Below are 16,131 nucleotides of genomic sequence, written 5' to 3' on the forward strand. Positions count from 1 at the left end.
CACACACACACACACACACACACACACACACACACTCACGCGCGTACGCGCCCTCACACACATACATACACTCATGCACTCACAAACTCACGCATGCCATTTCATTGGGAGGTTGAACACACATATTATTGACATAATTCCTTTCATGATAAAATGAATATGTACAGCACACATTATATTATCATTCCGAATGTAGCATTACGTTTACATATATGATGTTGGATACAGCAACGTTAATATATCAAGTACGTATCAACTAAAAAGAGAGATGAAATGATGTTGCATGTAGAACATCGTGGGTTGTAAAGTGTATGGAAATGGATTTTAAAAAGGTTCTGACAGTTATTAGGGTGACACTTTCTTGTGGAACTGAAATCCCTCAAAACCAATACGAACATTGTTGGACACTAAAAGGGAATGTTTTCGAAAACATTTCAGTTTAAAAAACGTCAACACATCCATACCATATCAAATACTCTAGCTTAGATAGAGTATGATAGAAAGACATATAGCAGATTGAAATATATACAATGGTAACAACAAAAACACGAAGCAGCAGCTATTCACTTGTGGACCAATCAAAACAAAAAATCAATTGGTTTGACAAAAGCATTATTAAACATTTTAGCTCACCCTTTTCTAGAATACCACAATGAAATTATCCCTCAAAATGATAAGACTCGCCATCTCGGATCTGGCCAGTGTTTTACTATGGATAAGACAATCCATCTATTTCGACACATAATCAACAACTGTTAGCCTTTGTGCTCTCTGTGGAGGGTGGACATATTTTTATTAAGACAAACAAGTTTAATGACACTGAGTGTAGTCTGATGGCGGGAAAACACACTGTATTTACACATGCAGAAGGGGATTAAACAGAAGTAAGATTATCCACTTGTGACCCATGTCAACGGTTTTTTTCGTTGCTGAACATAGCACAGTAATAACAAAGAGAAGAACAACGGGAGAGGACTTGTTGGCATGTCGCTGATTTGCGACAGGGCAAACCGACTGTGCGACAAGGCAGTTAGCTACAAGCTATGAAGACCTTGTGTTTGCGACAAAACTTCTTGGTCTTCCCGGTCATGACGATATAAAATTATGTGCGACAAGCACTTCTGGGTCATCTCAAAATATGTTTTGGCTAGGAATTTACGGTCACCCTAAAATATATTTACAAGGACTTCTCGGTCATCCCCAAATATGTTTGTGACAAGCACTGCTCAGTCAGGAAAACATATTGGTATCATGCACTTTTGCAGGGATGGCCAAATCGTCCGCCCGATCGCCAGGGGAGAGTAAAACCTCCGCCGGGCTAGTAGAAACCACCTGGCAACTCGCCCGGATGGCCAGTGACCATTCTGTACCAATGCAACACTGTTGGTACAATTGTAATATCGAGTTTCAAAGCCATATAAACACTGCACAGATGCATAAACTGTGGCATGCACCGGGCCAGCGAAATTTCTGGCGGGCTAGTATTTTTCTTGAAGTTAATCGCCCGGTTGGCGAGTTAACATTTTGAGATTTGGCCATCACTGCTTTTGGGTCTTAGATATACAAATACGATAAGACGTCTCAGTCATAAAAACCTATTTGCAGCAAATAATTGTCGGTCATGATACAATATTTGCGACAAGCATTTCTAGGTTATTAAATATTGGGAAAAACACTTTTCGGTTACAAAAACGTTGCAGCAAGCACTTTTTGGTCATAAAAACGTTGCAGCAAGCACTTCGCGTCCATAAACACTATACGACAAGCACTTTCTGGACATAAATATCGAGACAAACATTTTTCGGTCACTTATTTATCCGTCACAAAAGCATACTCGCGACGAGCATTTTTTGATCTTAAAAGAATGCTTGGGGCAAGTACGTCACTGTCATAAAAACAGATTTGCGACAAGTACTTACAAGAAAACTGACTTTCAATGAGCACCTCTTTGTGATAACAGCATATTTGACACAGCCACTGTTCGGTCATCAACACTTATTTGCTATAAAGACATTCGAACAAGCGTGTTTTGGTCATAAAAACATAATTTTGCGACAAGCACTGTATCTGTCATAAAAGCATATGTGCGGCAACCACTAGCTTCTTGGTCAATCAACATTGCAACAAGCACCTTTTGGTCACAAAGATAATGCAAAGAAACACTTCTTGGTCATGCAAAACATTTTGGACACGCAATTTTCGGACTTAAAACCGTATTTGTGTAAGGCACATTCACACATCACTCCACAACGCGTTATTGGTTGCCTTCAGTTTTCAATAAATGCCTCTGTAAACTGGGTTTCTCTCCACGAAAGGAAACTCTGGTTCCTCGTCAATGCTGATCTGGGAACGGACGGTACCACCTGCACGTTGTCTGGATGTCTGCTCATTGTGTGCGTTGCTTTCCTCCTGTCTGTTCAGCTTGTTGAACGTCCTGCATTGCACAGTCATGTATAACTCAGCTGGAATATTGTGACCCTCCCCCACGGAATGAGTCGCATGTCACCTTTGCATGATTTTCATATTTTTACATTTTCCTAAAGAGTTTGTTATGCTCTATCCAGTGGTGAAAACCGTTTTAGAAAACAGCGACAATTGTTTAAGTTATAAGCCTGTGACTAAGGTGACCCTCACACTGTTACCAGACACTCCCCGGACTTATATTAAGCCTAGCGCAGAACCGCGCTAGGTGACATGCGACTCATTTCGTGGTGGAGGGTCACATATTTGCAGATGAATGTACATGGCAATTGGATGTTTGGACTCCGTGAATGAAATTCTACTGGCATGTACAGAACAGCGCTATGTTTGATTGTTTGGGGGGTTTTGTTTTGTTTTTAAGCATCACAAAAAAACTTTTGTGTTGCTGTCGTTTAACAATAGCTGCAGCTTGCGTTGTTGTTCTTACCCTTTTCTTCGTCAAAGCAGTCGTTGTTGTCGTCTGTTCTGTGTTTTTGGCTCACGTAAGTGTAGCCTATGCGATGCTAAACTTTGTCTGTCTGTGCGTGTGTATGTGTGTGTGTGTGTGTATGTGTGTGATAGAAACTTTAACATTTGACTAAACACCGAAATACTAATTTTACCTGGTTATTATCCAAGCAACAGCTTCAAAGTATTGAAGCAATGATCAACATTTCGTCGGCACGTATGTAGTTAAAGTGTGTATCCAAAGAAAACGGGTGGTGGGGGGTTTTGGGGGGGTAAAAACAGGTGACTGGTTTGTGTCGTGTGTGGTATGTAGACCAGGTCAGGGGTCAAGGTTAGGTCAGATCGCGTGAAGGATTGTGGTATAGATACAGTTATCACCGAGCTGCAGTTCGCCGATTCGGAAAAGACTATTTCACATTGTTCGGTTTCGTAGCTCCAGAAAAATAGATAAAGAAGATACCAAAGGAGATTTCCTACAGGTTAATCTGCACAGCGTGTTTCCAGTGTCTGCGCGAGGAAGCGCTGTCGAAATCTGCACAGCGTGTTTCCAGTGTCTGCGCGAGGAAGCGCTGTCGAAAGCGCAGTGTCGATCTGGCCATCTGGCAGTCGTGTCCCCGTAAGTAGGCTACAGACAGACAGATCTAGATCTAGTGTCTCGCACTCTTGCACCGTGTCACCTAGCTTACTGTGTGTGTGTGTGTGTGTGTGTGTGTGTGTGTATGTGTGACGGAGTGACGGAGTTTGTGTTACTGTTTGTCGATTTCTTACGTGAGCCTTGAAGGCTTCGCCTCTTGTTTTTTTTTTATTTCTTTTTATTTTTTATCAAATTAAAGAAACGAGAAATATTTCCATGTTGATCTCAAAAGAATATGATGTGTATTGTGTGTAAAGATTACCTTGCTGATCTGAACTTGTAGAAAGCAAGGAAGACTCCTCCGACGACAAGAAGTATTCCGCCCACGATTCCCAGGATGACCCACAGGGCTGCACGTGGTAACAGTAGCAGTGGAGTATAAGTCAAAGATCTGCCAAAATTTGTGACCCTCCACCACGAAATGAGTCGCATGTCACCTTTGCATGATTTTTATATTTTTACATTTTCTCAAAGAGTTTTTTTATTCTCTATCCAGTGAAGTGGTGAAAACCGTTTTAGAAAAGAGTGAACACTTTTCGAGTTATAAGCCTGTGACTATGGTGACCCTCACACTGTTACTAGACACCCCCCGGACTTATATTATGCCAAGCGCAGAACCGCGTGAGGTGACATGCGACTCATTTCGTGGTGGAGGGTCACACATGCAGTAGACAGCCCAGGGCCCGGTAATATGTAGCTAGTCATCGGTCGGCTGACCGTGAAACTGACGGTGGGTCGACGTTGAACCGCAAAAGTCAGTAATATGAGCGCGAACAACTGCCGGTCCAACTGAAAACAGTCGCCCGACTGCGGTTGGGCTTACAGGCACCTTTTTCGGTCGATCGACCGCAGTGCAGGTAAACAACTCTACTTGTTTTAACTTTCTGAGCGTGTTTTTAATCCAAACATATCATATCTATATGTTTTTAGAATCAGGAACCGACAAGGAATAAGATGAAAGTGTTTTTAAATTGATTCCGATAATTTAATTTTGATAATAATTTTTATGTATTTAATTTTCAGAGCTTGTTTTTAATTCAAATATAACATATTTATATGTTTTTGGAATCAGCAAATGATGGAGAATAAGATGAACGTAAATTTGGATCGTTTTATAAAAACAATATTTTTTTAACATTTTTCAGATTTGTAATGATCAAAGTCATTAATTAATTTTTAACCAACCAAGCAGAAATGCAATACCGAAGTCCGGGCTTCGTCGAAGATTACTTGACCAAAATTTCAACCAATTTGGTTGAAAAATGAGGGCGTGACAGTGCCGCCTCAACTTTCACAAAAAGCCGGATATGACGTCATCAAAGACATTTAGGCCAACAAAAAAAATGGTCTGTTTCTGGTAACATGGCTAAAAAAAATATGGTCAGTAGGTAGGGATTTTTATTTTTTTTATTTTTTTTACCCCAAATGTAGACCAATAAAACTAACTTTAAAAATCGCGCAAAGAGACTGGATTCACTATACATAGAGACAAGACACTCAACACATTTACAAATCGTCAGCGGACTTTCGTTTTCACACGTTTTTGTTGTTCATTTTCTCACCCTGTCCTTTACCACCAAAAAAAAAAAAAAAAAAATTGGAGTTTGGAAAAAAAAAGTTTAGGGTCGGCGCCGAAATTTAGGGTCGGTCGGGTGACCAGAAACAGACAATTTTTTTTTGTTGCCTAAATGTCTTTGATGACGTCATATCAAAAAAACGATTCCGGTACCGCCAAAACAGGACCGGATGTTTACATCGGAAGTTGTAATGTTCTAAAAATTCCACTGAGCGGTCTGACTGTCTAGTCAGCCGACTGTCAGTGCTACCGCGCTGCACATATTACCCGTCAAAACACGGCCGGTCATCAGACTGCAGTCAACTGACTTGACAGTCAGTCGACTGTGGTTGCTCGACCGTCCAAAATACGCTGTTCATATTACCGGGCCCTGAGATCCAGAAGTACTTCGCCCCATGTACTATGTCATCACACAAAAGTAGCAAAGGGGTCGCACTTTTTGGCAACATTTACAGTTTAGAGTTGCTTAATACAGGATCATGTGATGTAGTTGACTTAAACATCCGTTGAGCACAATTTGATCTTAAGTGCAAACTATAACGACAAGCCTATTAAAACAAATGCGCGCTCTCTCTCTCTCTCTCTCTCTCTCTCTCTCTCTCTCTCTCTCTCTCTCTCTCTCTCTCTCTCTCTCTCTCTCACACACACACACACACACACACACACACACAGACACACATACCACAAACACACACAACCACAAACACACACACACACACACAAACACACACCACACACACGCACAACGCAAACACACGCGCGCACGCACGTACACATACTTACTCATAGTTCCACGTCTCTCTCTCTCTTTCTCTGTCTCTGTCTCTCTCTCTTTCTCTCTCTCTCTCTCTCTCTCTCTCTCTCTCTCTCTCTCTCTCTCTCTCTCTCTCTCTCTCTCTCTCTCTCTCTCTCTCTCTCTCTCTCTCATCTCCTATTTTACTTACGCGTCAGGTCATCCGATTCCGAGACGCCTTCATCATCCGGGGTAGGCCCTGTTTCTGTCATGCGACCAGGTTGACGGCTAGATCCAAATCCAGATTTTAACTCCGACATGACTGTATACGATACCGAATGTGGAACAGTTACAGTAGCCTGTCCTGCAGAAACAATTGTATTCCCCGTCGTCACTCTCACTGTGGTGCCGGTTCCCGATCCAGGTTTTAGAGTAGTTGGGCTGCTACCACTTACTGGTAAGCCAGAACTTGAAGTCGTAAAGCTAACTGGATTGTTTATGAGCGTCCCTTTAGTACTGCTTGCCTTTTCAGAAGCCGGTTTAGTCGATGTTTCGGTAATATGAGAACCATGAGTAGGTGCAGGACTGGAGCTTTTCCCTGATGTTTCTATACTATTGTTACCGGGGATTGTCTGAACTCCATTTGCAGAAACTGGAGATATTGGAGAGGTTCTGAAAAGCAAGTTTTGGGTTGAAGGAGAGTTCCCACCAGGGCTAATTGTATCAGTGGACCTTCCGATCGTGTGACGAGTTGTTGGTGGCAAAGCCCCAGAGACCGATGTCGGCGTCGTTGTCCCTGGAAGAGGTGTATTTTGAGTTGCAGTAGATACCTTCATGTTCAGGTTTGCTGACGCTGAAACCCCTGATGACGTAGCAGGTGTTTGAGATGACGTCGAATTTTGTGACGTATTTGGTGACTGGGACGCATTCGTTGATTGCGAAGTATTGAGTGGTGAATTGGATGAAAGGGTTGGCGAAGTGGTTTGTGGCTGGACCGGAAGTGATGTATTACAGAACTCGGGTTGGTTCACTTCAGCACTCGGGAAGTTGCTATCGGCAGAACGATCTGAAAGATAAGGCAAAACTGATGTATCGATTGAACATTACATTTATGTTTTTTTCAACCATGTAAGGTCAGAGGCAAACTAAAACTCATATTAAGGGGCTGTTAGATTCTAGACAAGAGTTCATGTTTGCGTGCGTTTAATTGTAAACAACAAGAAGAATCCTAACTAAAAATGGATCGAAACATAAAGGGCACATAATTATGAATTCTTGACCAATAAAAAACATTTGACACAGCGTTCGACAGTCATTGCTAACGTCTCGATTCGTGTGAAATGTCTTTTTTTGTTGTGCAAAACTGCAAACGACGTGTATCCTCTTGCAATTGTCACCATTTTTTTGTACTCACCAGTGGTATCGTCATTGCCGCCTCCTTCGGAAATGACGACCATTAATAAGAACACATGAGCATTATCGTTATTATCGGTGTCTTCAAACTTCCACCATATTTAAAAACAAATCCTTAACCTTGTCGTCGTTGTAGATCTTTTTTAAATTTGTAAAAGAGGACTTAACTTTGTCTGATGAGAGCGACGGTGTAATGATATGCAGCTCACCAATTTTCAACGTTCAATCCCTGTCCCACACAGATACAAGAGTAAGTCTAAAGTATAAGGAATTGTTGTTTCTGATAAGGAATATTGCCTGCTATTTCGACCTACCTGGATCACACACGAACGGTAACTGCGCTGAACAGTCGAGAGGTGTGAGTGTTATGATCCCCTTTTGGTCTCTCCTGGCAGCAAGGCAGTTACCTCCCCTCTTTCGTTGTAAGTGTGGATACGAATTGATCTGCGCAACTGAACCTGCAAATACAATATTAAAGCGAGTGATCAATACTATACTTTGTTGAAATGTTTTTCATCGTCACAAAATGTATATTCAGAGGAATCAGTCTATGTGCATGTCTTTCTGCGTGTGTGTTTTCATTTGCAAGCAAACAGTTTTATAATCGGTTTGCAACTGCTCGTAGTCATGGCATGGTCACCTCATGTTTTTCTTCTCAAACAGTGCGTATCTGTTCATAATGTCTGGAGTGTAATACATGTGTTAATATGTGAAACAGTGCGCAAGTGTGTTTGTGCATGCGGTGCTTCAAAATCCATTTCACTGCATCAGTGCATACCGTTTATCCATTTCAGTTCAAAGAGTCTTCTCAGGTCCACCCAGTAGTCTTCCGCCACGTAAGGGTGGAAAAGGAAGGGAAGCGACTGGTTTGTTCTCACATTCAAGAGTTGTTTCCCTTGTGATTTGCATTTGCCTGATGATTGCATCCAGGTCAAGTAGGCTGTGTACCTGTGTACCTGGCACTGGCTTGCTGGTGATGTACCTTGTAGGTATAAACAAATCGTATTTCAAATGTTAAGTACATGTTTGTTCATGTAAATTGTGGGTATAAGGTTCTAGAACAAGATGGTTATAAGGTGATAGAACTCTAACTGTTTAACTGTATTTCAATCGTGTGTGTGTGTGTGTGTGTGTGTGTGTGTGTTTATATATGTGTGTGTGTGTGTATATATATATATATGTGTGTGTGTGTGTGTGTGTGTGTGTGTGTGTGTGTGTGTGTGTGTGTGTGTGTGTGTGTGTGTGTGTGTGTGATGTTTTTTGCTTTGGTACAGATCGTCTAATAATTATTGAGAATTTTGCCTTTGATTTCAAACAAAGTTAATGGTAAAATTATGTTCATAACATTCACAAGTCACGGCATAGTATATATCAATGTAAAGCTTATTCATTATTACATCTGAAAAAACATGTTAGGATTGTGAGTGATCTCCCTTTGGTTGCACCAGACAACAGTTATTGCCCTTTGGGGAAAAAAAGTGTTTCTTAAAACAAACTTGTGTTTTTTAACACTCTCATAAGGAGCAATTTTAAAAGAAAAGGTTGCAATTATAGCTAATGACATCCTTCTCTGCAAAGAGGCATACATTTGAACCGATTTTGTGAAAACACGCGCGCATGCTACAAACAAGAGGGATGTGACCCAGATTTTTCGACAAAAAATGACCACGGGTGACTGTACTGAGCATTACGCCCTTACAAAATCAGGACATCCAGTTGATTGCCAGTCGATTGAGTATTTTAAGCAAGTGTGGCAGTATGCAAGATAGCAATCTCAACTTAAATTAAAAGGTCAAAGCAGACGAAAATTCCCCTATTTCGTCAAATGTACTGACAGTTGTCACATACAGAATGCCTTTTTTCTTGTCCACTGCACTCTTCAGAACCATTAATAGTGCAATAACATGGTTTCAAAAGAAAGTTCACGATGGTTTTTCCGTGATATTGTCAGCAGTACCACCAACTATACTGCTGAGCCTGTCAGTTCGCATTTGTGACCAAATTCAAAATACCGTCCACCAGTAGGGGTGTCACAAGTACCGAGCAAATTATATAAGCATCCCGCGCAAAATGTAATCAGAAAATGACGTTTTTAAGCCCTGATACAGCGGCCTTTGTCATAGCATAAAATAGGTATTAAACTAACCCGTATTCTCTGTCGCAGAATAAGCCAAAATAGATCATAACACTAACATGTCAGCACATTTCTCCAGAAATCCAAGTAAAAAGAATGTTTTGATATAATTGTATGAACACAATTACGTTCTCTGCAATTGTTGGGTTTTACCCGACCACTGGGACGAAAAAACCATGATCACTAATTGAAACATTTAACGCAATTCTGCCTTTACTTCAGTAGGTGTGACACTAAATTTCATACAAGTTTGTTGAGCCCCGATGTCTGATGCGGTAATTGTCAAACTGAGAATAGGGAAAACGACATACAGTTATAATTATTATTTCACTGTGGAAGTAGAGAAAACAGTCTTCTTTTATTTCATACCAGAAACATTTCTGTGCTGTGAATTTTGCAGTTATTACAAGTGAAACTCTGATTCTTAATAATTTGTAGACGACCTGTACGAGAAGGGGCTATTCATAAGTGTTCTGTATTATCATAATATCATTATTTTAGGGAATTCTACACATTCTGACTTTAGGCCAATGGATGTCTTCTTCAGACCAAATGAAGCGCTTTTGGGCCTGAAACAAAAGCAATCAAATTATGCATGCCCTTTAGACACACAATTATCATTCTCATACAGACTCCTGTAAATATCTTCTGACAGTTTCATACTTTATGAGTTTCTGCATGTACAATTTTCCGTACAAGTGGAAACGGTACTGATTTTGGTTTTTAATTTTTTTTCTTATGAACAGCCTATGTTAATTAAAATATTAACATGAAGAATACGCACAGTCCTGGCATAACATTCGCTTGAATTCTCTATTGTTTCCGTCACAGCCGTCGGTTTGCAAGATCAAGTCTCCCACTGCTGCAGACCCTTTCGTGGGCAGGTGGATGAAAGCGCAGTCACCCTTCAAATGGTTGACGCTGGTATCCCATGGAATGAAACTTGGTTCTGGAACAACACAGAAAAGATGTCCTCACCCATATGTGACCCTCCACCAGGAAATGAGTCGCATGTCACCTCGCGCGGTTCTGCGCTAGGCGTAATATAAGTCCGGGGAGTGTCTGGTAACAGTGTGAGGGTCACCTTAGTCACAGGCTTATAACTCAAACAGTTTTCGCTCTTTTCTAAAACGGTTTTCACCACTGGAAAGAGCATAAAAAACTCTTTAGGAAAATGTACAAATATGAAAATCGTGCAGAGGTGACATGCGACTCATTCCGTGGTGGAGGGTCACATATTTCTTTGTTTTTAGAGTTCTGTTTGTACTATGACTTGTTATAATGTTTAATAAGGCATACATTCATGCGCGCTTAGGCACACACAGTCATGCTCTAACAAAGAGTCGAAAGCAATGAATTAGAAATGAATTATAATAAGACACAGTGAAGAAGAATACATTGACAATGCATTTCTAGTAGATCAAGAAACAAGCTTGAACATCAAGGCTAACTATTGTATGTAAATACGTTTGATTCCACTCCACGTCAGAACATTTTTGTATATCTTTGTATATTTTGACTGCAAGAAAGTTATAATAAAGTAAGTGCTTCACAGAGGTCATAAAAAGTTTTTAAATGATATGACAACATCCGTAAAGGCTGTCATTGATCAAGACAACAACAACAACAACAACAACAACAACAACAACAACAACAACAACAACAACAACAATAACAACAACAACAACAACAACAACAACAACAACATTGTTTCTCACGTGCTGTATAAACAGAAGCGAAGTTATCGGGACCGCCGCAAGGCTCATCGAAGCTTGACTCGCAGCGGAGCGTGCAATATTTCTCGTCAGTGAGTGCTGGTTGATTTTTCAGACAGTAACACTGCCTTGCCTGTTTTTAAACAAATATCACAGGCGTGAATAATCTTTGATTTGTTTGTTTGTTTGTTTGTATGTTTGTTTCTTTTTACATTTAGTCAAGTTTTGACTAAATGTTTTAACATAGAGGGGGGAATCGAGACGAGGGTCGTGGTGTATGTGTGTCTGTCTGTCAGTGTGTGTGTATAGAGCGATTCAGACTAAACTACTGAACCGATCTTTATGCAATTTGACATGAGAGTTCCTGGGTATGATATCCTCAGACGTTTTTTTCATTATTTTGATAAATGTCTTTGATGACGTCATATCCGGCTTTTCGTGAAAATTGAGGCGGCACTGTCACGCTCTCATTTTTCAACCAAATTGGTTGAAATTTTGGTCAAGTAATCTCCGACGAAGCCCGGACTTCGGCATTGCATTTCAGCTTGGTGGTTTAACAATTAATTAATGACTTTGGTCATTAAAAATCTGAAAATTGTAAAAAAAATAAAAAAATTATAAAACGATCCAAATTTACGTTCATCTTATTCTCCATCATTTTCTGATTCCAAAAACATATAAATATGTTATATTTGGATTAAAATCAAGCTCTGAAAATTAAAAATATAAAAATTATGATCAAAATTAAATTTTCGAAATCAATTTAAAAACACTTTCATCTTATTCCTTGTCGGTTCCTGATTCCAAAAACATATAGATATGATATGTTTGGATTGAAAACACGCTCAGAAAGTTAAAACGAAGAGAGGTACAGAAAAGCGTGCTATCCTTCTCAGCGCAACTACTACCCCGCTCTTCTTGTCAATTTCACTGCCTTTGCCATGAGCGGTGGACTGACGATGCTACAAGTATACGGTCTTGCTGCGTTGCATTGCGTTCAGTTTCATTCTGTGAGTTCGACAGCTACTTGACTAAATGTTGTATTTTCGCCTTACGCGACTTGTTTGTTTTGTTTTTTTGCTTTTCACACTACACCCTTTCAAAATCAATTCACTGGCTATGTATGGAGAACAGGACGAATATATTGTATAAATCGTAAATCTGCTCCAAACAGCGTAATCTCTGTGGTTTTTATAGTATCTTAGAATTAATTGTGACAGTCATTTTTTTTGTCGTGGGCCGATCCAGAACAAAAAACCGTGTACTGCTTGGACACAGAGCTATTGACCTCCTGTTATGTCAGTATTTTCGTATTGCATGCATCGTTGCCTACTTGTGTTTTGTATTCACACACACGCACGCACGCACGCACGCACGCACACGCTCACACACACACACACACACACACACACACACACACATACACACACACAAACACACACACTAACACACACACAGAGAGAGATATACACACACACACGCACACACACGCACTTACAAACAGGTTTATACATACCTGCATTGCCACATATTGCGTTCCACACTTTATCATGCATTCAAAGGGGTTTTCGCTGGTAGTCATTCTGGTTTTATCCAAATACAGCTGAATGCTGAGTGCACACCCAACTCGTCTTTGCACCATACATCCATCTGAAATAAAAAGAAATTATACGCCGTTATTACCATTGATTTCAGTAAGTTCTAGTGTCACATGATCGAACCAAAGCATTTCAAAGAGCGCATATCCCACGATTGCGCGAAATCCCTTAGTGCATTCCGGTATTGCGCTTACAAACTCGATTTGTATTCTTGCGCCTGTACCGCATTTGTTTTCGATTTGAGAAGATTCTTCGCATCCTCCATAATTATTAGTAAGACGTAGCTTATCGTCTCTACATTACCAAATGACAATTGAGCCTAAATTACCCTGCAAACAAACATCAAATACAGGGGTTATTCCGACAGATCTCGAAATCGAACTCGAACTCGAAAACTTTATTACAGATTTTGAGCTAGACTAGCTTTTTGAAGTCGACTGATTCGATTGCCTGTCCTACGTAGCAGACGACACGGGAACGCTGCTGCATCAGATCTGTAAATGTTCATAAGTATTTCAAGGCAACAACTATTGAAATGTCTTAACATAATCATCTCACACATATCCCTAATAGTAAATATATTAGGACGTAATCCTTGTTCCTATGGAAATAGAAAACCGGTAGGGTTCAGAACATTCTTACCATGTTGAATTCCATTTTTAAATATTCGTTACCTGACCACTTCCAGTTTGTGTGGACGTAACGACCTCCGACCCAAACGTGCGACACGTTGCTAGGTAACCATGCGTCAAAGTCACTGAAATCAGTTGCCTTGGGGACATGCAGAGACACGTGCGCTCTTTGACATTTTAGGTATGCGTCATACCACGATGACATTTTCTCCAAAAATATTGCTTCACTTCCGACGTCTGCAAACAAACATCAAATACACTGTTGAACGAATAAACAATCGAACAGATTAAAAGACATAACAACGGAGACAGATGTAGTCAGACAGACAGACAGACAGAGAGAAAGAGACAGGGAGAAGGGGGGGGGGTGGTGGGGGGGGGGGGGGGTTGGAATGGGCGAGGGAGAGAATGAAAACGAAAATGCTTGTCAGGCAAGTGTTATAGTTACAACATATGGTTGATGTTCTGACGTTTGCACAAATGATGACACACACACACACACACACACACACACACACACACACACACACACACACACACACACACACACACACACATACGCAAGCGCGCACTCACACACGCACCCACACACACTGCTCACTCTCTCTCTCTCTCTCTCTCTCTCTCTCTCTCTCTCTCTCTCTCTCTCTCTCTCTCTCTCTCTCTCTCTCTCTCTCTCTCTCTCTCTCTCTCTCTCTCTCTCTCTCTCTCTCTCTCTCTCTCTCTTAGCACACCCTGGCCTACATAATCAAACGTTTTTAAACTTCGTGGAATGCCTAGTTGTGGCCAAACTACTTACCGTTTAGCAACGATGTCCAGATAAGCAGGACATTAATCACAAGTGACGACAACATGGTCAGTCCACCCCGCTGGCTGGTCGGGTCTGGTCAAACAAACACGGACTCAGTTCTCACACATCTGAAAACAAAAGGAAGTTGACACACAAATCGAAGTAGGTGAAGTGTTGAACTATGTAGCCTGTCGAAACTTGATACAGCGGGTGTTTTTATTTTTTCTTTCTGGTTTTTTTTTACGAAAAGGTATAGTAGTGGTGAGTACATGCAGAGAGTGGGAGAGATAATTTGTGTGAGAGGGGGGAGGGGTGGGCGCGCGTGCGAGAGCGCGCGCGCGTTCCCTTATAAAAATGTGACAAAATGCAATAAGTATAAACATTTGAACCCAAACATGGTATGACATTTCAAACTTCTAGTTCTTCGTCACAAGATTTAAAAAACAATACAATGAAACTATTGTGAAAGTAAAACAATATAACATACAAGAACTCTTCCAAGTCCGCCTGCAGTCAATAAGAATCTTCTGCAAGGGAGTAAGCAACAAAACAGAAACAATAAACAACAAACAGACACCGGTCCTGATTGCTTTACCGCTGTTTGCACGTGTCTTTTTGTCCTTTTGTCATCTTGTTCCAATTTAATGCAAGGCCTTTTTTTCACGAAAAGTAAGAGTCAAAATTAAGCTCGACGTATAGTATTACAAACAAATATCAAGTCCGTAAATACTGCTTGAAGGCCTTCCTCAATTGATCCTGAAGTTGCGCGAAGTCCTTTTACTACAAAAATCAGCGCTAAAGATTCGTGCAGCGAGCTCTATAAAGTAGACTTCCCGAAGTCGACTTTGCCCAATTAATGGCAGGCTTTACTGATTAAACGGACATACTGCTATTGTAACGGCGTCGCAAACTAAAACAAATCATCAAATTAAATTCAAAACATAAAAGCTGGGCTCACCTGAAGGAATTCTTTAGATCGAAACGTTCAATATTTTGAGTAAGTCCAGGCCAATCGTTCAGGGAAGACCAGTTGGTATTGCTTCTGCCTTGGTCCCCAGTCGTCTAATGTTGCAAGGAGTCGATCCAAAGGAAACACTAAAGGGTTGGGTCTGTTTCGCAGAGACAGACACAGATAGAGATTGTTATCTGTAACAATTGTCAGAGTTGTCTTCCTTGGTGGATAGTGGAATTTGCATCCTGCTTAAAGTGGATAAACCTGTTGAAATTCCGTTGCTAGGGATTGTTTGAAGCTGACAGCAAAGGATGACGTTGTACGTCGTTCTTAGTCCTATGGGGGAAATTCGTGTGATCAGGGGAGGGGAGGGCGATGGAGGGGGGGGGGGGGGTATAGGGGTCGAGGGACGCAAGGAGAGGGTTTATTTTGCCTCGTTGTGGATGTTGCCAGTTAAATTCGTCGTGCCTCTTGTTTGACGTACATGTACAAGAAAAAAGGTAAATTGAATATACAAGTTCAATTGTCTGTGCAACGTGTTTTCAAAGATCATTCAATACTCCCCACAAACACCTAACGCCCTCAACACTTCCCCTCCCCATCCCCCCAATTAAATAATATAACGCACTTTGTGTGTGCGAGGGGGGGGGGGGGATTTTCAACTTTTATATTGTCATTATTCATGTACAAGGCCCTACAGATTTTTGGTCGTTGACAGGATGACGCATATTTTTTAGCTAGTCCTTTCGCTTTGAGACAACGTTAAAGTTTGGCTGTATTTAAGTGATATGTTACTCAAGAACAAACGACCACACCCCTCAAAAATGATACAGCCAGGGGTTTGTTTAGATATAAAACACATGGCGACAAAAATATGTAAGATATTATCCATGAGAACAAACAAAGTACAATATCGCAAATGGTTATCTTATGCCTGTGACACAAAGTGTAATGTTGGACACCTCCCAATAGTTAAAGCGGTACTGTCCGCAGGCTGTTAAACGCATACTCCTTCTAGTGAAAACT

General features: G+C 40.9%; 1 protein-coding gene across 1 annotated transcript; it reads right to left on the reverse strand.

The window, feature by feature from the left end:
* Window positions 1-125: 125 nt before the first annotated feature.
* LOC138947131 (uncharacterized) lies at window positions 126-15,409 on the reverse strand. Its single transcript, XM_070318578.1, has 11 exons — window positions 15,112-15,409; window positions 14,163-14,281; window positions 13,406-13,600; window positions 12,650-12,783; window positions 11,137-11,266; window positions 10,203-10,367; window positions 8,063-8,266; window positions 7,599-7,742; window positions 6,083-6,937; window positions 3,825-3,912; window positions 126-2,434 (listed from the first exon to the last, which is right to left on the reverse strand). The coding sequence occupies exons 2-11, from the start codon at window positions 14,215-14,217 to the stop codon at window positions 2,275-2,277; spliced, it is 2,130 nt and encodes a 709-aa protein (XP_070174679.1). The 5' UTR covers window positions 14,218-14,281; window positions 15,112-15,409; the 3' UTR covers window positions 126-2,274.
* Between the last annotated feature and the right edge of the window lie 722 nt (window positions 15,410-16,131).

Source organism: Littorina saxatilis, linkage group LG14, assembly GCF_037325665.1.
Source record: "Littorina saxatilis isolate snail1 linkage group LG14, US_GU_Lsax_2.0, whole genome shotgun sequence".
NCBI classification, from domain to species: Eukaryota; Metazoa; Mollusca; class Gastropoda; order Littorinimorpha; family Littorinidae; genus Littorina; species Littorina saxatilis.

Excerpts from the sequence above, each read along its gene's own strand:
- LOC138947131 (XM_070318578.1), bottom strand. The coding sequence starts at position 14,217 with ATGTTGTCGTCACTTGTGATTAATGTCCTGCTTATCTGGACATCGTTG. Across the intron at positions 12,784-13,405 it reads CACAAACTGGAAGTGGTCAG|ATGGATGTATGGTGCAAAGA; the intron begins GTAACGAATATT and ends TTTTTATTTCAG. Across the intron at positions 8,267-10,202 it reads GCGAATGTTATGCCAGGACT|GTACATCACCAGCAAGCCAG; the intron begins GTGCGTATTCTT and ends TATACCTACAAG.